General features: G+C 37.4%; 1 protein-coding gene across 8 annotated transcripts in view; it reads left to right on the forward strand.

Annotated features, from left to right (window-relative positions):
- Nucleotides 1-21,726, forward strand: part of Kiaa1109 (KIAA1109 ortholog) — a 166,270-nt gene extending 144,544 nt beyond the window's left edge. For 6 of the 8 annotated variants that reach the window (XM_048333714.1, XM_048333718.1, XM_048333719.1 and 3 more), the window contains 15 exons: nt 642-843; nt 2,730-2,933; nt 3,829-4,008; nt 6,151-6,288; nt 7,210-7,467; nt 8,285-8,435; nt 8,890-9,047; nt 9,204-9,396; nt 9,568-9,785; nt 12,599-12,850; nt 13,618-13,821; nt 15,692-15,886; nt 16,223-16,357; nt 18,597-18,762; nt 21,044-21,726. In XM_048333714.1, the coding sequence (XP_048189671.1) occupies nt 642-843; nt 2,730-2,933; nt 3,829-4,008; nt 6,151-6,288; nt 7,210-7,467; nt 8,285-8,435; nt 8,890-9,047; nt 9,204-9,396; nt 9,568-9,785; nt 12,599-12,850; nt 13,618-13,821; nt 15,692-15,886; nt 16,223-16,357; nt 18,597-18,762; nt 21,044-21,260 (2,871 nt within the window). In that variant the 3' untranslated portion in view covers nt 21,261-21,726. The remainder of the gene's footprint in view (nt 1-641; nt 844-2,729; nt 2,934-3,828; nt 4,009-6,150; nt 6,289-7,209; nt 7,468-8,284; nt 8,436-8,889; nt 9,048-9,203; nt 9,397-9,567; nt 9,786-12,598; nt 12,851-13,617; nt 13,822-15,691; nt 15,887-16,222; nt 16,358-18,596; nt 18,763-21,043) is intronic. The other 2 variants (XM_048333715.1, XM_048333721.1) reach the window with 1 other exon arrangement.
- Nucleotides 21,727-22,140: the final 414 nt, after the last annotated feature.

Genomic DNA, 22,140 nt, shown 5'->3' on the forward strand with positions numbered 1-22,140 from the left:
GAAGTTTTGCAGTAACTTTTGAAAGTCTGATGAAAGACATAATATGTGACAACTGAAGTGTTTATAAAACTTAATAAGTGTTTCAAAATTTTAATATGAGATCACTTAAAAGCTGGCACAGTGGCTCATAGCTGTAATTACAGCTTCTGAGGAGATTGGGAGAATCACAGTTTGAGGCCAGCCTGAGCAAAGTTTGTGATGCTCTCCTCTTAACCAACAATTCAGGCATGGTGCCTGTCTCAAAATGTAAACTAAAGAAAGTTGGAAGTATTGCTTAGGTGGTAGAGCACTTGTCTATTTAGTGTGTTATCCCGAGTTCAAACTCCAGGACTTAAAAAACAATGATTTGGTTGTGAATAAATATAATGTTAGAATAAGTATGTTTGTAAGTTTCAGAAATACCCACATGTCCAAATATTTAGCTTTTTAAAAATAGTACCATTTTGTAAATACACTTGGTTTGTGTATCATATGCTTCTGTTAGCAAAAGCCATGGCAGTAGACAGTTCTCTGAGTCTCTTATGAGCAGACATGATGGATTTGACACATGTGGGCTGAAGACAAACTTTTGGAATCCCATAGGAAACTTTGAAATCATACAGCTCCTAGAAAGCTTATTTTTTCATTCCTCTTCTTTTTAGCCATCACAGATCAAATTTAGCTGTTTACCAGTGTCAAGAGTGGAATGCATGCTAAAACTGCCATCCTTGGATTTGGTGTTCTCTTCAAACCGAGGAGAGCTGGAGACGCTGGGGACTACATGTCCCGCAGAGACTATGTCTCCCGGAGGCAGTGCTGCCCAGAGCGGAGCAAAGAGTGCAACAAGCAAAGCCGGAATGCCAGGTACAGACATGGCTGCACTGTGAGACCTGGAATTGATGATAGCAAGACACCAAGCCCACAGCCTGGAGTACATCCTGATTCTGTGTTATCCGAACTTGAACTCGTTTATTAGTTCATAGCTTCAGCTCAACAAAGGATAAAATTTTGGGTTGAGTTTGCATGTGTACACTAAAAGCACTGTTAGCAGAAATGGTGCTTAATAATCTATACACTCAAATAATTTAGAAGAGGTTGCTAGAGTTTACATTTAAGAATCATCAGTTACAAACATTTGTTTTGCAGTATAAGTCTTTGAAAATTGTAACAAAAAATAGGAAAACTAAAAGGTTAATTTCTTAGAAATGAAGTTTATGCTAATGTGGCCAGCTATACTCTTGTACTTTGTGCCAAAATATTGCTGTAGGTGTATGATAGTCAACAGATTGATAGAGGGTACCATCACAGTAATTGTTATTATTATTTAAAAATGGTAAATATTACAATGTAATAAGACTAAGAAAGAATATCCCTTTATCATAGATAACAGGTCTTAATCTCTGGCACTGAAAATGCAGTCCTTTCCATTATGTAGCTTCTTAAAATATAAAATTTCATAATTTCCCACATTATGAAGTAATTTCTCTAAAATATCTTGAGTAGCCGTACTATATCCTATCATTTTGATGATGCATTTGGGATTCCCTTAGGACTTTTTTCTTCCTAGGCAGGGCTGGCATGATGACCCCTTCCAATCTCAACCTCCTATGTGGCTGGGCATGACAGGTGCCCAGCTAGGGGTGAGAACGGTCATGAACTCCTGTCTGGACTGGCCTCAATCTGTCATGACACTGATCTTTATATGTGTAAGCACAGCACCCAGCCTTTAAAGAAAAAAATTAAATAACTCTGTATATGATGCTTATAAATTCGTAAGACGACAATTTCGGAGTCAGACAGTGTGAATAACCTTTTGTGTACCAATAAAGGGGCTTGAACTGAGGGCTTTGTGCCCTGGCTTTGGGTTTTTCAAGCTCAAGTCTGGCACTCTACCACTTGAGCCACATTTCCACTTCCAACTTTTTGATAGTTACCTGAAGATAAGTGTCTCATGGAATTTCCTGCCTGGGCTGGCTTTGAACCACAAACTTAAGTTCACAGCATCATGGCAGACATGAGCTATCAGCTCCCAACACCAGCACTTTTTTTTTCCTTTATTGTCAAAGTGAAGTACAGAGGGGTTTCAGTTTCATTAAGGCAGTGAGTACATTTCTTATTCAACATGTTACCTTCCCCCTCATTTTTAAACACAGTTTTGTCAGTGTGATTGGAGGTGAAGTAGGCAGTTCTGTACAAAGTCTGGTCTGGAGATATATGTTGTACAACACCTTATTCAGAGGGCCTCATGTTTTTTAAAGTATATTTGGAATTAGTTTATCTCCATCCTTGATGAATGTTAATAGGAACCATTTTCTGTGTAGGAGAAAAACATCTTTTACGTCTACATTTGCATAACATGTTTTGTGTTCACCATTACCTACTGAAATGTGTATTTAAAAACTACAATATGCCTTTTCCAGCTGGTTCTCCTAGACTGTGCTTAAACCCAACCCTGGGGGAGATCTCGACTACTTGCCTCCAGTAAGCAAAGGAGAAAAGTAGGAAATCCTGTATTTATTAGGCCAAACATGTATTAACAGCTGTTTTAAAGATAAATAAAGCACCCTACCTTGATTTGCAGTATAAATTAGATTCTCGTTTTGATACTAAGGTTCTAAACATGTTGGTCTATTAATGTTTGTTTCTCCATTATATTTTGAAGATGCATTTGGCTTTTAAGAACCTGTTAGTGGCTGTCTTCTTTACTTTTTTTATGGCTTATGAACATTTTGGGTTTCTCATATTCAATATAGGTTCATCAGGACTAGGAAGCCCCTTGGGCAGAAGTCGGCACAGTAGCAGTCAGTCGGATCTGACCAGCTCCAGCAGCAGCTCCTCTGGCTTGAGCTTCACTGCATGCATGTCCGACTTCTCCCTGTATGTATTTCATCCGTATGGAGCAGGGAAACAAAAAACTGCTGTTTCTGCCCTCACGCCTGGATCTGGAGGATTAGGTATTCTTTATGATTGTGTCTCTTGGTCCTTTGTCATAATCACTCTACCTTTAGTAATGGGTATAAACCTAGATCAGAAGCATTTTACATTTTTTTCTTTTTGAAGACTGTTCCTGTATATTAAGTAAAAATATGAAGGAATTCATATACAGTAATTTAAAAATTCAGAATGATTTCTAAGTGATATACACAATAATCATTTAAAATAGTAGAGCTCTGGTATGTTATTTGCATGTCTAAATGTCCCTGCTTGTGAAAGAAATTGTGTTCTACAAAACATTAAATTTTAAAAGCTGTCAGCTGATTGTTACTTTTAAATGAGAATTCAGTGAAATTAAATTTCACTGACTTTTTCTTTTTTTTGCCAGTCCTGGGGCTTGGACTCGGGGCCTGAGCACTGTCCCTGGCTTCTTTTTGCTCAAGGCTAGCACTCTACCACTTGAGCCGCAGCTCCACTTCTGGCCGTTTTCTATATATGTTGTGCTGAGGAATTGAGCCCAGGGCTTCATGTATACGAGGCAAGCACTCTTGCCACTAGGCCATATTCCCAGCCCCTTCACTGACATTTTGAAGTACAGATGAAGCACAAAAAGTGCATAAGGTCTTGCTAGTGAATAGTTCTTTGCTTTTATTTAGGCAAATAATGAAGCCAATCGTTCCATGTGGATTCTAGGTTGTGTTGTTGGCAAACAGTTGTAAAAACCACCAAATATGTTTATAGATTTGAACTTACTAGAGTTTCCTATTTAAATTTTTTCCTAACTTAAGTGGTTTTTGATTGATAGCTCATTACAATATATTGGACAGTTTTCATTGAAATCAATAGCTGTGTCTATATATACAAATGGACACATAGAAATATCAGGCGTTCTGGTTTCTTCTTTGTTTGCTTTAGGGAATGTGGATGAGGAACCTACTTCAGTCACTGGTCGAAAAGACTCACTCAGCATAAACCTTGAATTTGTAAAAGTGAGTCTTTCTCGAATTAGACGTTCAGGAGGTGCCTCATTTTTTGAAAGTCAATCTGCAAGCAAGTCTACAAGCAAAATGGATACTACATTAATAAATATATCTGGTATTCAATTTTATAGCTTTTTAAACTAAGACTTTATTTTTCAGAATAATTAAGGGCCTTTGTTTTAGCAGTATATGGAGTACTTAATATTAAGCTTTGTTAATTAACTGATTTCAAGGAGAAAAATGATAGTCCAGCTTGTAATACAATCTCAACTTGAGCATCTAATGCCAGAAATATGATCCAAGGGGCAAAATATACCATGGTCAATAACTAAAAGGTGTTTTTCTTCACTTCTTCTCTATCATGAATTAGTAAACCTTCTAACTTTTTGTTTAATTCTTCTAATTGTGAGTGCTACAACTCCAAAGAGAGATAACATTTAATGTTTACTTGACACTGATTTGTGGATGGATACTGCAAGCTTTAATAACAAGTTGTATAACGATGGGCAAGTCATTTGTTTACTCTATGACTTAAATATATGTTAAATGTATATGGAACATATTGAAGAACTGGGAGTACTTAGTGAAAAATATAATTACTAATCTTAACAAGAATGGTATGTTTACCTAACCTGACATTCATTTACCAAACATGTTAAGTATGTTTTATACCAAACTTTGTGGTGCCAGACCCTCTGCTAGGTTACTTGGGGGAGCAGGCATGGATAAGGCAAAGTCCTCTCTGTAGACAGTGACAGGGCAGGAAGATAAAATGGTATAACTGAGGTGAATATAAAGAGGAATAAATAATAAATTTTTTCGTTAATGGAAAATCTTGGGAGACTTCACCAAGGAAATTATACTTGGGCCCCAACAAAACAACAGTAAATACCAAAAATCTTTTCTTGAAATATCTTGATGGTAGCAACCCAGTACTCTGTGTGATCAAAGTATCAAAAAGTGGTTCCTTTAGAACTTACTTTAGTTTGCTATGGTTGATGGATAGGTATAACTAACCATTTAATCTGTTTTATAATAGTAGGTGAGGCGAGAGGGAGAGAAAACTGTCTAGAGGAAAAGATGACAAACTAAGCAGGGAATTCAAGTCTGATCTTTCAAGCAGTGAGGAGCCCTGAGGTTATTTGTTTTTAAAGAATTGGGATGATGCTTCAGATTGGTGTTTTAGAAAGAGCTGGTGGCAACATGACTGTGAGAATAGAAGGATGCGGGGGGAATGGTTTAAATAGACCAAGCCACAGTGAGTGAGATTTGAACTGCAACAATAAGGAGAAAGAGAATGACTTTTAAGGGAAAAGAGGCAATCTGCACAAGTTTCAGCTTAGCTAAGGAGCAGTAGAGGAGGCAAAGTTCCTAAAAAATTAGCTTAGATAATTAAAGGACAATTAGAGCTGTGAACTTAGATAAAAGTGGAGTAAAGAATACCTGCAAGCCATGTTGGTGGAACAGCCTGGGAAGCAATTGACTGATGGGTAGAGCGGTGGGCTCAGGCTGCAGCAGGCTCTTTGCTTTGGGTTATTGGCATCCAAATCTTCTAGAGCTATGAGGGAGACAGAGGGATACATACGGCAGGAGCAAAGAAAGCCAGAGGAGGAGCTGTCAGGTGCTTTTTCTTTTTTGTTGTTGTTGGTCATGGGATTTGAACTCAGGGCCTGAGCACTTTCGCTCAGTGCTAGCACTCTACCACTTTAAGCCACAGCACCTATTTTGGTTTTCTGGTTAATTAGAGATAAGAATCTCACAGACTTTGCTGCCAGAGCTTGGCTGTGAACCTCCACTCTCAGGTCTCAGCCTCCGGAGTAGCTAGGATGACATGCGTGAGCCGCCTGTGCTTGGTGTCAGAGTACTTTCTATCCAAAAGATAGGCAGTTCTCTTGGAGGAAGTTTGTATCCCAGTTCAAGGCCATGGTTCCTTGTTCTTACTTGAGAGTAACCCTAAGTTGAGCTAGAATGCCACAGCACTGATGTTTAGAAGCTCCCTGACAGCTTCGTAAAAGGGGGATACTAGAACCCCAAGCCCTCGCCTTGAACAAAGAAATGAAGCTCACAGTCTTCAGGTGCAGACTCTGTCATTTACAGAAGTCTACATAATTATTTAAGCATAAAATGTAACTTATTTTTATACTTCATGAATTTTAACAGTAATTCAGCTGTATAATTTGTCTTATACCCACCATATAAAAATCCTAAGTTTTAAAAATCTTTTCTAAATTCTAACAAATTTTAATTTTTGTATCAGCTGTTTGTGATATAGGATCTGCCTCCTTTAAGTATGATATGCGCCGACTGAGTGAAATTCTGGCATTTCCAAGAGCTTGGTACAGGAGAAGTATCGCAAGACGTCTGTTCCTTGGAGACCAAACTATAAATTTGCCAAGTAAGCTTGTTACGTAATTATGATTGGGTTGCTTCTAATTTTTGTTGTAATAGTTTCAGATCTATGATGGAGAACACAAACTTTGGCTTATAAGTATACTGTGTAATTCATTCACTCATTCCAAAAATGTCTGCAGTTTCCCTAGTATGCCAACCACTGGGCATATATCACAAAAACACACAAATGTCCTCTTGGAAATTATAGTCTAGCTGACATCTTACTCTATGATGATTACTCTGTAATCTTTGTAAAATCTGGAAGTGCAGATATATAATTTAACTATCCAAGTTAACCATGATTTAAGCACACAAAAAATAGTGTGGACAAATGCTACCATATTTGCCTTCATTTCATAAAAGATTATGGTTTTATATATTGTTGTGCTCACAGTAGAGTTGTGGAAGGAAGAGTACAGGTCATCCTGATAATGGTAAAGTATTAGAGATCCTAGGCTGGGCACCAGTGGCTCACGCCTATAATTCTAATTACTCAAGAGGCTGAGACCTAGAGGATCATGGTTGAAAGCCAGCCTGGGCAGAAAAGTCCTGGACACTCTTATCTCCAGTTAACCATCAGAAGGCTGAGCCTGAAGGCATGGCTCAAGGGGGAGAGCACCAACGGTGGTTGAGCAATTCAGCGAAGCTTGAGCAAGAACACAGGCTCTTAGGTTACACCCTGAACTGGGTCTAAGATTGGGTCTGGTCCTTCACCTCTACAATGAGCCCAGAATAAATTTGCCCTTCTCATGAAGTTTCTGTAAGAAATAAATAAAATACTGGAATGTCTGCAAACAACTGTAAACTGCCATACAGTTGCCAGGTAGAGAACTAGAGGCACTATGCAGTATGATTAGAAATGTTGTCTATGTGAACTGTTTTATCATACAATGATTTTGCCTTGTTTCTCTTACTATGGCACTAGCATCTGGTCCAGGGACACCTGACTCCATTGAAGGGGTTAGCCAGCACCTTTCCCCTGAGTCATCAAGGAAAGCTTACTGCAGGACCTGGGAGCAGCCAAGTCAGTCAGCCTCCTTCACTCACATGCCTCAGTCACCTAATGTATTTAATGAGCACGTGACAAACAGCACCATGTCCCCAGGGACAGCAGCCCAGAGCCTGAAGTCCCCAGCTTCTGTAAGATCAAGGAGTGTGTCTGATTCTTCCGTTCCTCGAAGAGGTAACAGCACTGAGTTTTTAGGAACTCTCCAGTGTCCCCATCCACAATCTCTGCCTCAGTTGTAGGGACATGCACGCCCAGAGTTTTATGATAAATTAAGGGGAATGACAGAAACAAAACAAATACCAAATGCTTGAAAGTAGTGCCAGCAGAAGAAATTATAGGATGGCTAGTAGCTTTGCAAAGAGATGGAAAGAAAAGAATTATGATATTGTCATTGTACTTTGTGCATTAGTTATTTTTAGAAATAAACCTACTGTGTTATAAACTTGGTATCTTAAAATTTAGCCCTTTTATTCAGTCATCCTCATTTCTTCAGTCAGTATATGTTTTGAACACTTAGGTGAAGGGTTTCACCCTGTCTCTGAAATGTGTGAGAATGAACCTATGGCTTTTGCCACAAGGCAGAGTTAATGAAGTATAATGTGCAAATAGGGTTCAGTTTGCATACTGAGTGCATTGGAGTGCAGACACCCCAGTAGCATTGAATTGCAGAATGGGGCTTTGGCTTGTTCACTTGACACTGTGTGACTAGAGAGACCTAAGGTGAGGAACTACCTGTGTTACTGTTACACACCCATGCACACCAAAACTTCCTCACAGAAAGTGAGGCTTCACAGAATTTTCCAAGTTTCTCAAGAAGTAATAGTAACTATTATTTTAGAAGCTGTATGACAACTATATGAAACACTGGGTTCTTACACATTAGATTCTTCTATATTTTTACCTATCAGATTAGAGAAATAGGGTGATTTTTGGTTTGTAATGCACTTGGCATTTATGGAAATAAATGCTTATTTGGTTTTTCGGTCTTTAGATTCAATTTCAAAAACTTCAACTCCTGTTAACAAGTCAAACAAAGCAGCAAGTCAACAAGGAGCCCCCTGGGAAACACTGGTCGTGTTTGCTATCAACTTGAAGCAACTAAATGTTCAAATGAATATGAGTAATGTAATGGGAAATACAACGTAAGTTATTCCAGCAAAAAGAAATTATATTTAATATTTTTAATACTAAGGATAAAAATATTTGAGACAGTCAAGAGTATAGGTAAAAGATAATGTTTTTAATTCTGAAAATGGCTTAATTGCAAAGATACTACTTTCATACAAAACAGCATAAAAATCTGTTCTAAAAAAAGAAAAATCATAAGGAAAACGGGTAATTTTCAACTTCAGAAGAAAGCTTCACCACCAGTGTTAATATTCAGACATTTAAAAAATAAGAAATATGGAGCTGGGCACATGCATGTATATTGTCTCAGCACTTGTGGTACTGAAAACGGTGGTAGGACCACTTGAGCACAAGAGTTTCAGTGACAGAATATAAAAATGTGACCTTTTATTGAAATAATGTAGGTCTTTTTAAATTCACAGCATGGGAAATAATATATCTAACAACTGCTTTTCCTTTTTTTTTTAGTTGGACAACTAGTGGTTTGAAAAGCCAGGGCCGGCTGTCAGTAGGAAGTAACCGCGATCGAGAGATCAGCATGTCTGTTGGTCTGGGAAGATCACAGCTAGATTCCAAAGGAGGAGTAGTTGGAGGGACCATAGATGTCAATGCTTTGGAGATGGTTGGTATGTTGAACTTATTTTTACAACTCATATATAGCAGATCCTCAAAAATGACATCACAATGATTTTGATAATTGATTGTGATGAGTCCTTCCTATAGGCATTTCTATGGAGAGTGATTATCGTTTCTAAGGAGAGTGATTATCGTTTCTACTTTAGCTCATATTTCTGAACATCCAAATCAGCAACCCAGCCACAAAATTCAGATTACTATGGGTTCTACTGAAGCTCGTGTTGATTACATGGGATCAAGCATCCTCATGGGCATCTTCAGTAACGCTGACCTGAAGCTTCAGGATGAGTGGAAAGTAAACTTGTATAATACATTGGAATCAAGCATGACTGATAAAAGGTATTTTTAAGCCACTACCATCATTTAACATTCAGTGAGAAAAAGACAAGAAAGAGTACATTATATAGCAAATACAAATGAAAAGGCTGGGTGGGGAAGAAAGTTTTCCTTTTCTTTTTTAAGCATATATGTGGTGAGTGATGTAATAAAAGCTTCTGTTCTATGTTCTAGTGAGATTTTTGTCCATGGAGATCTCAAATGGGATATTTTCCAAGTAATGATATCAAGATCAACAACACCTGACCTAATCAAAATAGGAATGAAGCTCCAGGAGTTCTTCACACAACAGTTTGACACAAGCAAACGAGCTCTGTCTACCTGGGGACCAGTTCCTTACCTTCCACCAAAGACAGTGACAAACAACCTAGAGAAAAGTTCACAAGAGCAACGTAAGAATAGAATGAAGCTTTATATGTGCCTCAGCTTTCAGCGCATGTGTCACGTTCTTCACGATGTCAACTCCTCTTCCCGTTACTCAGCAGAGGGTGCTTTCTTCCCTGCTATTAGAGGCCATCTGGGAAGTTGTCATTTATGTTCCCTCCTCGTATGATAATCCATCTACTGCCATATCTATCCCATGTTCTTCAGTACAGATTATGGCACGGCACATACTATAGAGCCAGAACAACTGAGCATGGGTTTGTTTAGCAATATGACACTAGACAGATTTTATTTTCACTCAGGATTGGCAAATATTTATTAAGAAATAACAATGTGTTTAGGTATTATGATAGTCATAAGAGTTCTCGTAGTCAGTCTCTGCTCTCAGGAAGTATACATTCTAATGGAAGTGAAATACCATAGTTAATTTTGTAATTCAGTATATAAGATAATTGAGGGTAGAATGAAGTTCTAATTAAGCAACAAAGCAAAGGAGAGATACAGACATGGTTATGGGGAAGGAGAGCTAGGTTAGAAAGAATGATCATGAAGTGACAATAGAAATGTGAGTGAAAGAATGAATGCAAAATCTGGGGAAAGAGAAATAAGGAGCCGTAGAGGGTCTAGAGCTTCTCAGGTAGGAACAAACTTAGCTTATGTAAGCCTCATTAAAGTAACCACTGTGGCCACAGCAGAATGAGCAATGAGGAAAAGACAGAACATGAATTCAAAGGTCAGATTGTTAATATCACAAGAAACAATTATCGTTTTCAACAGGGTTAGTATCATTTTGATTTACCTGTCTTTAAAGCATCTCTAGTTACTGTGTGGAGAGGCAGACTCTAGGCTCCTAAGAAGAGAAGGAAAACACTGCAGGAGTTGCATTTCCCTGGTAACATTACCCAGTTTCCACCCATAAGGAGGCGACTGAATGAGTGTAAGCAAGACATAATGGTACTTTTCACTGGATGACAGTAGTAAAAGTGGCAAGGAGTAGTCAGTATCTTTTTCATAATTTTTGACCATAGAAATAATTGAAAACAAACTAGAAAATACAAATAAGAACACCCCATTCCAGTTGAGTGTGGTGGCACATGCCTCTAAATTTTAGCACTCAGGAGCCTGAGGCAGCCTGGGCTACATGCTGTATAGCACAACAATTAAAAACACAAAAAGGCAGGTGGAACAGGGCAGGGGGACAGAGAGGGTAGGAGAGAAGAGGAGGTGAGGAAGAAAAGGGGAGGGACAAAGGAAAGTTGTCTTCCTACTCAAAATCACTGTAATCAATTTACTTCCAGATAGTTTTCTAGTATCTATCTGCATCCCGATGTACTTTTAATCAAAATTACTATTTTGAAACATTAATAGTCAACAAGTTAACTTCCCATTTTACCAATTACCTTCTCTGGCTCTCAAAATATAAATTTTTATAACTGTCCTAAAAATGCCCTTTACAACTGGCTTATTCGGCCTAGTATATCCAATCCAAGATCACTGTTCAAATCTTACTTTCCTTTCCTTTCTCTTAATTTGCATAGAGTTTTTTGTATGACTAGAATGGGGGAAGAAACATAGCTAGTTGTCCTGTTTCCTAGTTGTTTTTCCATAGATTCCTTATGGTATTAATTTTGTTGCTTTAGTTCCTATATTTACTACCAATGGTGTTGATATCAGGGTTATACAAATTGAGGGATATTTTGCAAAATGCTTGGCTTAGTTTCCTTAAAAATGTTTTTGTCATGTGAAATAATCAAAAGTATTAGGAAAATGGAAATGGTTTTAGTAGATCATTAGTTGGGTATCAGATGAGAAGTATGAGAAACAGCCAAAAAAGACATAGAACAAGTAGAAATGTGTCTATTTTTCTTTCGTGGTATTGGGCTTGAACTCAGGGCTTCCTTGATCTCATTGAGCTTGCTTGCTTAGTTTACACTCTACTACTTGAGCCATACTACCTGCCTTTAAAAAAGAAACACCAAAAACTGGTTATTTGGGAAATGGAATCTCACAGACTATTTCTTCTTGAGATGGCCAAAAACCAGTCCTCCAGTTCTCAGACTCCTGCATAGCGGAGATTATGGGTGTGAGACTTCTGAACCCAGCTTCACTTTTAGTGCATCTCAAACTTGAATGTGCATTTGACACACCTAGAAAATCCTTTTTAAATGCAGATCTGATACAGTAGATAGTGGTTACAGTTTTTTTTTAATCTGCATTTCTAACAAGATCCCAGGTTGCTAATGTTGCTGGTCCTCTCCCCTCAGTTTGAGCAGCAAGAGCACAGAAGAGTAAAATGTGTATGAAAAAATCACTGAGGTTTTTCTGCTTCTCACTTGCAAAGAATCCAGATGAGATGCCTGTCTAATAGTTATTGCTATATGAAAATATAAAATGTCATGCAAGCACTTTATAAATCAGAATAAAGGTTAATAGTTCTAACTACTAGAAGGTTATTACAGGGTTTCTATTTATTTATTTTTTGCCAGTCCTGGGGCTTGAACTCAGGGCTTGAGCACCATTCCTGGCTTCTTTTTGCTCTACCTCTTGAGCCACAGGGCCCACTTTCAGCTTTTTGTTTATGTGGTGCTGAAGAATCAAACCCAGGGCTTCATGCATGCTAGGCAAGCAGTGTACCACTAAGCCACATTCCCAGCCTTTCTAAACCCTACCTTGTCTCTGTTGTTTCTTAATGTTAGCTGTATACTGCATGTTATTTTCATCCATTACCTGAGTCACCTTCACTTGTAGAAAGTATTTATATAGGCAGTCCCCCATAATGCTCTGGGGCAACTGAAGATCCGTGTTTTCTGGCCTCTTGCAGTGCTTGATGCAGCTCATCACCGACACTGGCCTGGAGTGTTGAAAGTGGTGTCTGGATGCCACATATCCTTATTTCAGATCCCACTACCGGAAGACGGAATGCAATTTGGAGGATCAATGAGCTTACATGGAAATCATATGACACTGGCTTGTTTTCATGGCCCAAATTTCCGTTCCAAATCCTGGGCCCTTTTTCACTTAGAAGAACCAAATATTGCCTTTTGGACTGAAGCGCAGAAAATCTGGGAAGATGGTAAACTCACATATTTTCAGCTTTAATTTTCCTGTCTTCTGATTAGGGATTATAAATGATACAGTAATTTTCTTTTCCCAGATTTTTTTCATGTTTTACTGGAGAACTTCAGACATATCAAGGAGTTCACTTTCAGTGAGGCAATATCTATTGTCTGGAACATGATGAAAAAAGAAAAACATGTTCAAATATATTTCTAAACTTGCCATTTTATGGCCTATTTCTTAATTAAATCTTGTGCTGCTATGGCTGGCAACATCATGGTAATAGGTGTAATAAACACTTCTTATAAAAGCATGAAGGTAGTGGTAGTGTTAGGAAATTCTTTGTTGATAAGGCTTTCCTTTATGGACAACAATTAAAACTTTAAGCTTTAATTTCTTACTTGGTGGTTCCTTTTTGGTTTTGGTTGTTTTGTGATCCTAGATCAACATGGCTGGAACTCTATATAGTCTAGCCTGGCCTTGAATTCATAATTCCTGCCTTGAGCCTCCTGAGTGCTAGGATTAGAGGCATGAGCCGCTGTGTTTGGCAGGGCTCAGTGGTCCATAGTGAAGGTTGAAGAAAAAAATAGTTGATGCATTTCATTTCATGCTACTGGTGATAAAAGCCAATTAATTACAACTACAAACAATTATTTGTATTTTTCCCATTTAATTTGTATGGCTTTATCTTGTATAGGACTTAGCTAAAGGCGTTGCTTTGAGGCTACAACTATGTGGATCTAGTTTCCCACTTTAAAAAAATATGGGTTTTTTTTGTTCCAGGTTCTAATGATCATTCTACATATATTGTCCAAACACTGGATTTTCATCTGGGTCATAATACCATGGTTACCAAACCATGTGGCGCTCTGGAAAGCCCCATGGCAACGATAACCAAGATAACAAGGCGTCGCCATGAAAATCCACCCCATGGAGTAGCAAGTGTGAAAGAATGGTTCAATTATGTTACTGCCACCAGGAATGAAGGTTAAAATTTGATCTTTGTTGCATTTTTCTATTTTGAATTAGCTGATGTGCTTATAATTTAAGTGGAGATAATTTTCCTGAGTCATTAGATGGTTTTCATTTCCCATTATTGTTTTTAGTTTATTAATCTCATATTGACACAGTAATGATTATTTACTACAGGATTCATTATCTTTGTAGTACATCATTTCATAGACTCAAACAATTTTAAATATTTTAAATATAAGTACAATTATTTTTAAATATGAGTTATACTAGAAAATATTTAGAAATATTTTGTAATTTTTGGAAAGTACTAGTACTAGTACTTTTATTATACAATTTGATTTTTACATCAATAAAATCTCAGATGAAACAGTATAAAGGAACAATTTAATTTGTATTGAAATAGATATTAGGCACACAAAGCACGTACAATGAAAAAGGGTCACAATAAATTACAAGTGGAGAAATTACTTTGGTCAATCACCAAAGAAAGCCCTTGACACTTCCAATTTCACACCATCAAATTTATCATTCTTGCTGATTTAAACAGAACACAAAACAAATATGGATCCCAGGGCTTACTTTCACAGGTACCAGCATGGATAATTTACTACAGTGATCCAATTTGGAAATCAGTAGGGACCAGTAAATCGCTGCATAAATGAAAGAGTGAATGGGCTCCTTTTAGAAAGACATTTTTTAATGTAAATAATTGGAGGTTTGGGAAATTATACACTGTTACCAAAGGCTTTTTAAATTCTGAACAGTTGGGAGAAAAATAATATATCAAGTCATAAACCATAAACTAAATAGTCCCCCTATCAGGTTATAAAATCAAGGAGTGCTGATGAGTTTTATTGTTGTTTTACTAGTTGCATTAGCTTATGATAATGTGGCCAGATAACTCTTGTGGTTGTTTTGGGGTCAGGTCTGTGTTTATAGTATTATTTTTCTTCATCATCTACTGGCTAGATTAAGACTTGAATGTATTTATTACTGAAAAATGATTTCCTTTCAAAATGAAAAAAGGAGGTGATTTGAACCCATGGAGAGTAGCTACCATGGAATCCTCTATCCTAAGGAATTAGAAACTTAGGAAAATCCCTAAGGAAAAAAAAAGGAGGATAAATTGGAAGGTTTTGCTTGTTTTTCAGAGTCTACTAAAATAGGGATTTTAGAGTTAAGAGTTTTGACTGGAATATTCTAATTCATAATTGCTATTTGTGTATCTAGGAAAAACGTCCATTGTTTTTAGAAGACACTTAAAATGTTACAGCACAAATTTTGGAAAAATTATATTTAATTTCAGGGGCTAGCATCATATGTAAACCCAAGTTCTCTAAGAGGAAAGTGTTAGGCTATGGAGACCTTCAGATTTAATGAAATTCAAGTTCAGACATAAATTTAGTTAAGAATAGTGTCATTTCTAAAATTGGAGGAAAAAAACCAGTACTGTTGGGTGTATCCAAAATCACATTATAATGTGGTAGTCTTGACAACATGATACACACTTGTGTATATGTAGCTTTATTTTCTAAAAATGTGATTCTAGTTGGGTGCTGGTAGCTCATGCTTATAATCCCAGCTACTAGGATCTGAGGATCACAGTTCAAAGAGTCTGGGGAAGAAAAAGTCCATGCGACTCTTATCTCTAGTTAATCACACAAAAAATAACAAGAAGTGGAATTGTGGCTCAAGTGGTAGAGCACTAGCCTTGATCAAAAAAGCTGAGCAATAGCACTCAGGCCCTGAAGTTCAAACACACACACACAAAACACAAAAGGATGCTCTACCTTTGGAAACAATGAAAGCTCAGTGTACTAGACTGCTCTGAGAGCCACCAGTGTATCCATGACGCCTGGCTTGGTTCTCTTTTTATGTGTAGAGCTCAATTTACTTCGTAATGTTGATGCCAACAACACGGAGAACAGCACTACTGTGAAGAATTCTAGTCTACTGAGCGGATTCAGAGGAGGATCTAGCTACAACCATGAAACAGAGACTATCTTTGCTTTACCAAGGATGCAGCTGGATTTTAAGTCCATTCACGTTCAAGAACCACAAGAACCTTCATTACAGGGTACGTGAAAAAATATAGAAGATTCTACAGAAACTTCAAACTACTGCTGTGTTCCCCTACGGGTTATTTTGGTATAGTTAATCACATTGATTTTGTAAGTCATCTTGGCAGATTTTCTTACAAGGTGTATGTCCTCCATAAAGTTAAGACTGTTGGTACATTCTCTTCCCAAATTCAAAGAAGAAGAATCAATTCATTTACTGGGTAAAGGAGGAACAAATGGCATCCAGTAAGATGGGCTTAGTCATTCTATAAATAGCATATGGAAATTATTTCCTTGTACTTGCAAGTGAAAGCATTTATGTGGGCTTATGTCTTTATTAATTGCTGTTTCAGATGCCAACCTGAAGCCAAAGGTAGAATGTAGTGTGGTAACAGAGTTCACTGACCATATCTGTGTGACCATGGATGCTGAACTCATCATGTTCCTCCATGATTTAGTGTCGGCTTATCTTAAAGAAAAAGAAAAAGGTGGGTTGCATGTTAGTAATGTTTCAAGCTGCAGAAAAAGTGGTTGTTAGTACTGTTCCCATGAACCTTATGCTCTATTGGCAATCACCATCCAGTAAACAGTGTGACTAGACTTTGAGTATCTGCTAGATACTCTTTCTAACCATACCTGATGGTGATTGTTGACTTATACTTTTTTCTTGCACCAGTCCTGGGGCTTGAACTCAGGGCTTGAGCACTGTCCCTGGCTTCTTTTTTGCCCAAGGATAGCACTCTACCACTTGGGCCACAGAGCCCCTTCTGGCTTTTTTCTGTATATGTGGTGCTGAGGAATCGAACCCAGGCTTTTCATATATATGAGCACTAGGCCATATTCCCAGCCATGACTTAAACTTTACAAAATATTCCACATATAGTACGTTACATCTTCAGTTAGAGTGTGTAGGTTTTTTTTTTGTTTGTCAAGTTGGAAATTGTGAGAAAATATTGCAAACAGTAAAATGACAATAGAAGCAACTATGTAATAGTTGCATGAGTTACATAATTGGAAAAACTGAACTGAATCAGATCAATCTATTTGGAATGCAAATAGAGAACATTTTGTTTTCATAAATGAATTATTTAGACCAGTAAGTGTTTTGTGTGATGAGCTAAGAACATATACTAACCTGATCAGATATGATATGCTGTAGCTGTTTCAAAGAATGAACCATTTTGGAATGTAATTATATAGGCTGCTTTCAAAAATATATAGTCATTTATTCAATGTTTATTTTATAATTGTTACATATATATTCAGATTCCTTTTTTTTTTTCTTGGTTGGTCATGAGGCTTGGACTCTGGGCCTGGGTGCTGTCCCTGAGCTCTTTAGCTCAAGGCTAGTACCCTACCATTTTGAGCCAGTACACCACTTCGTTTTCTGGTGGCTAGTTAGAGATAACTCATGGATTTCCCTGCCCGGCCTAGCTTCGAATGGCGATCCTCAGAGCTCAGCCTCCTGAGTAGCTAGGATTACAGGCATGGGCCAGATGGAATTCATTTGGGGGGGAGGATTGTTTTGTTTTTTTAGTACTGGGGATTTAACCCAGGTTGTTGTACTTGCTAGGCAAGTGCTTTGCCACTGAGCTACATCCCAGCCCAGATGGAATTCTTGAAAAGTACCTTGGAAGCTAGGCACTAAGTGGCTCACACCTGTAAGCCTAATTACTCAGGAAGCTGAGATCTGAAGATCGTGGTTGAAAGCAAGCTTAGATAAGAAGGTCCATGAGACTTTCTTAGTCTCCAGTTAAGCAGCCAAAAAGCCAGAGGTAGAACTGTGGCTCAAATGGTAGAGCACTAGCCTTAACCAAAAAGCTCAGGGGCAGCACCCAGGCCCTGAGTTCAAGCCCTAGAACTAACGTGCGTGCGTGCATACACACATACACACACACACACACACACACACACACACACACACACACAAAGTAGCTGGGAAAAGTGTAATTTGTCCAACAATGCTGTAATACTGTTTCATTTCCTGTGATGAAAAATGTAAGATTTATCTTGCAAATACTTGAATAAAAGTTATCAAAAGACTTTCTTGAAATAAGAGTTAGTATATTATACAGACTGAATTGCCTTTTTGTTACTATTCAGAAGAGTGTTGCCAAAACTTTAGAAATAATAAAATGACAATGCTGAAAAGATATATCAGATCGTTAAGACTTCATTAAAAAAAAAAACTTAAATCATGTCACAGGCAGCACTACGTACATATTATAGATTGCTCCTTAAGAATAGATCCAGGCTTCATGTACAGCATCAACCTGTACTGCCCGTAATCCTTTGTTTTTCCCTCTGTCATAGCATTTAATATACAGAAAAACAAATACTATATAGACCTGAGGATTCTAGTTTCTTTTCTATTCTACCTAGATTTGAAACCGTCTCTCAGATTAAATGTGAAACTTTTGTTGTTTTGTTTTTGTTTATATGGTACTGAGAAATCAAACTCAGGGCCTCATGCACACTAAGCAAGCACTGTACCACTAAGCCACATTCCCAGCCTCAATCTTTGACATTTATAATAAGTAAAGTTCTTAATCTTCTAAAGACTGTATTTCTAAAACATAAATCTCTACTGTTGTAAAATGGTTTTGAATTTTTTTTTTTGCTTTGATGAAGTAATAGAATGAGAGATGTAGCCAAACATTCAGTTCCTATAGTGGTTTAAAATAGACTTATGATATGGATTTTTAATATTAGTCTTTTTCATTATAGCCATTTTTCCACCTCGGATCCTATCTACTCGACCAGGACAGAAAAGTCCAATTATTCTACATGATGATAACTCCTCTGATAGAGACAGAGAAGACAGCATCACCTATACCACTGTGGACTGGAGAGATTTTATGTGCAACACATGGCATCTAGAACCTACTCTTCGGTAAGTATAGACAGACATATTGTACCCATATCTGAAAAGTTATAAATAATGCATATTGAATTTGGCTATATTTGGTTAAATTTAGAATGTAGTTACTTGTAACCTCTTCAGCCACTGCTATTTCTGCACCTGTTTCGTACGTTTTGTGGAAAAAGTACAAATAACAGAATAATAGCTCAGCACTGGTTAATTGTCTACTAAATGACATTCTGTCACTTAGTCACCAAAATATAATTCTTCTTTTACTACTGCTATTATCTTTCATTTTGGCACTTATTTTCAGATGTTACTGATAACTACAGTAAGAAATGTAGCCATATGTCATTCTTAACGAGCCATTAAAATTCCTTACTGGATATGTTTTGACAATGTGACAGAATCCACACTATCACTGTGTCATTCTGTGTACATACTACACAATATTAAACCATGCTAAAATGTTGAATTTAATGCTTTGGGGTACAGATTCCTTTACTGAGTCACGTTCTTTTACAGTCACAATCCCAATTATATTTTTCTTTTTTTTTGCCAGTCCTGGGGCTTGGACTCAGGGCCTGAGCACTGTCCCTGGCTTCTTTTTGCTCAAGGCTAGCACTCTGCCACTTGAGCCACAGCACCACTTCTGGCCATTTTCTGTATATGTGGTGCTGGGGAATCGAACCCAGGACCTCATGTATATGAGGCAGGCACTCTTGCCACTAGGCCATATCCCCAGCCCCCAATTATATTTTTCTTATCAAAGTTTCAAAAGTATTTTCTAGCTGTAATTAGAATGGATGCCACTCTTAGTGGTGCGTGCTTTGTGTATTCACACTGTATTTTTTCCCTTTCCTCTCCCTCATTGCCTTGTTAATTAAATTAAGGCTGTATGGATCCTGGACTCTTATCCAGAAAAATCCATGATACCTAAACATAAAATTGTACAAAATGTCACAGATATTATTATTCAGACATTTGTACTGCTAAAGTAAAAACAAAAAATCACCATTATACAATGGATTTTTTTATAAGCAGAGAGTGTACTGACTTTTTGTGTTAGTAGTTTGTGCTCAATAAAATTATGTAACTAAATCAACAGAATTAGGTAGTTATTTAAAGAGTTATTACTTCAGTATTAAAGTTTTGGAAAAGTCCTAATACAGAGAACTCCTTGGGAAATACATTTTTATATTTGTAAATAAATGAAATAATTGTGAGAAAATAACTATCTTTGAGAGCATATTTAGCTTGGCTACAAGTTGCCTTAGCATATGACTTTTTTGACAAGCACTAACAGGTAAGGAATATTGTACAGTGGTAGAGAAGTGATGAATAGCTCTGGTTCTAAACTCAGCTTTATTGTGTAAGAGTTAAGACGATCTAGGCCAACAGACTGCCTATCCCATCTGCCTCACATGCCTCCTGAAAAACTCTGAAGATGCTATTTACCTTTTAAGGTTAAACTGGCTGGAGAAGTTCATTAATGTTAAAAATGCTTATCACAACTGAATGCCCAGATATTGGTGCTTAAAACCTCCTCCTTGAATTCAGGACCAACTGCAAGTGTGGGGAAGCAGCAGCGGGCAATGAAAAAGGGCTGTTTTAGCACTGACGTGGCTTGGATGTCTGGCCGTGGATCTGGACTCAGCTATAGAGAGTGACAGTGCAGAACACAGGGGCAGGGTTCACTGGAGTTGTGCAATCAGTAGCTCTGCCACTCACCTACCCACAGAGAGTACTCAGTGCCTTGAGCTAACCTGATTAGGAGCCTGCTCTTTAAATACCCTGTGGTATGGAAGAACTGACAAAAATGAGTGACTCCTAAGAGAAACTAAGTTCCTTAGATAAATCCCTGGTGTACAGGAAGAGAGAGAGACCAAGGGTGTTTCACTAACATACCCTCCATGTGCAAGGAAATATAAGCAAAAGGGAAAAAATGGTGTTGCCTTCAAATAGTATATACAACACTGAATTTTAGTCTTTGTCCCTCTATTTTGCTGCACACTTGTAAAATCTTGTAATAAGACATCCTAGTACATTCTCACAATGCCCATATAACGGGCCTAAAGGAAATGGAGCAGAATGGAAGTTCATCTACAGTTCTGCTACATGAAGGACCTCAAGGATACTTAGAGTCACACATACTTTACAGTTGCTACTTAATGAACACAGGAACTACAGGCCCAATTGTTCAAATGCACTGAAATGTTATCACGGAATGGTTATGCCTTCAGGAGGCTCAATGATGTTACCTCACCCTCAGGAGTATTCTCAACAACTACCATTTATAATTATGTTGTAGGTTGATTTCTTGGACTGGAAGAAAGATTGATCCAGTAGGTGTGGATTACATTCTTCAAAAGCTGGGCTTTCATCATGCCAGGACTACGATTCCTAAATGGCTCCAGAGAGGCGTCATGGACCCGCTAGACAAGGTTTTGTCTGTCCTCATCAAAAAGCTGGGTGCTGCACTACAGGATGAAAAGGAAAAGAAAGGAAAGGACAAGGAAGAACACTAAAAAGTAACTTGATCTGTGAGCAAATTCTGTCCGTTAAGTCATATTACAAGGGAGAAGTATTTTTAAGTAAAAATTTAAATAACTTTAAAATAATTCTAATATTGTGGCCACTGTATTAAGAGTTAACCTGTTTATTTTAGTTCTACCATCCTGGTGAGCAGTGAAGTATTGCATGATAATGCAAATGTTGTGAAAACTAGATTAAAATATGTAAATGTGCTCATGAAGGTTTATAATTGTATTATGTGCAATATGAATCCTGCATCTTTAAAATTTTTGCAGAGTAACTGTGAATTTTTTGTTATTGGCCATGACTTTTAGAAAAGAAAGTGTGTTAGTTGCTTTTTGTTAATGTAGACTTGTATAAATACCTATTTGTATATAGTTTGAGCAATTGTGATATGGTTGTATACCACTAAATATTGTTTGTAACTATTGTAATAAAGTCACAGTAATGGTTTCAGTTATAGCTGTTTTCGGGCCTTTTTTCCTTTGGTAGTTCCTATCCTGTTTCATGATTGTTTATTTTCATAAATAATACTTACTAAAATTTCAACATATAAAAACATTTATAGCACTCATAATAGCTCAAGGACTAATTGAGAGTGTAAGAGAGAAGCAGCAGAAAGAGGAAAGATGAAAATGTGAGGCTTCACAAACATTAGGCATTGTTCTATGCTAGTGGTGTCATCATTCACCAAATCAGGAACAGAAGAGAACTTCCTTAGTTTAGTAAGGGGTATCTATCAGAAATCTATTGTTTTCTTACATCTTAATACTTAATAGGAATATAATGAATTCTTTATGAATTATGGGATAAGGTTAGTTCTGTCTTATCATTCTTTTATGACATATAAGCTTTTGCCAGTGTATCAAGGCA

Source organism: Perognathus longimembris, chromosome 24 (assembly GCF_023159225.1).
Source record: "Perognathus longimembris pacificus isolate PPM17 chromosome 24, ASM2315922v1, whole genome shotgun sequence".
NCBI classification, from domain to species: Eukaryota; Metazoa; Chordata; class Mammalia; order Rodentia; family Heteromyidae; genus Perognathus; species Perognathus longimembris.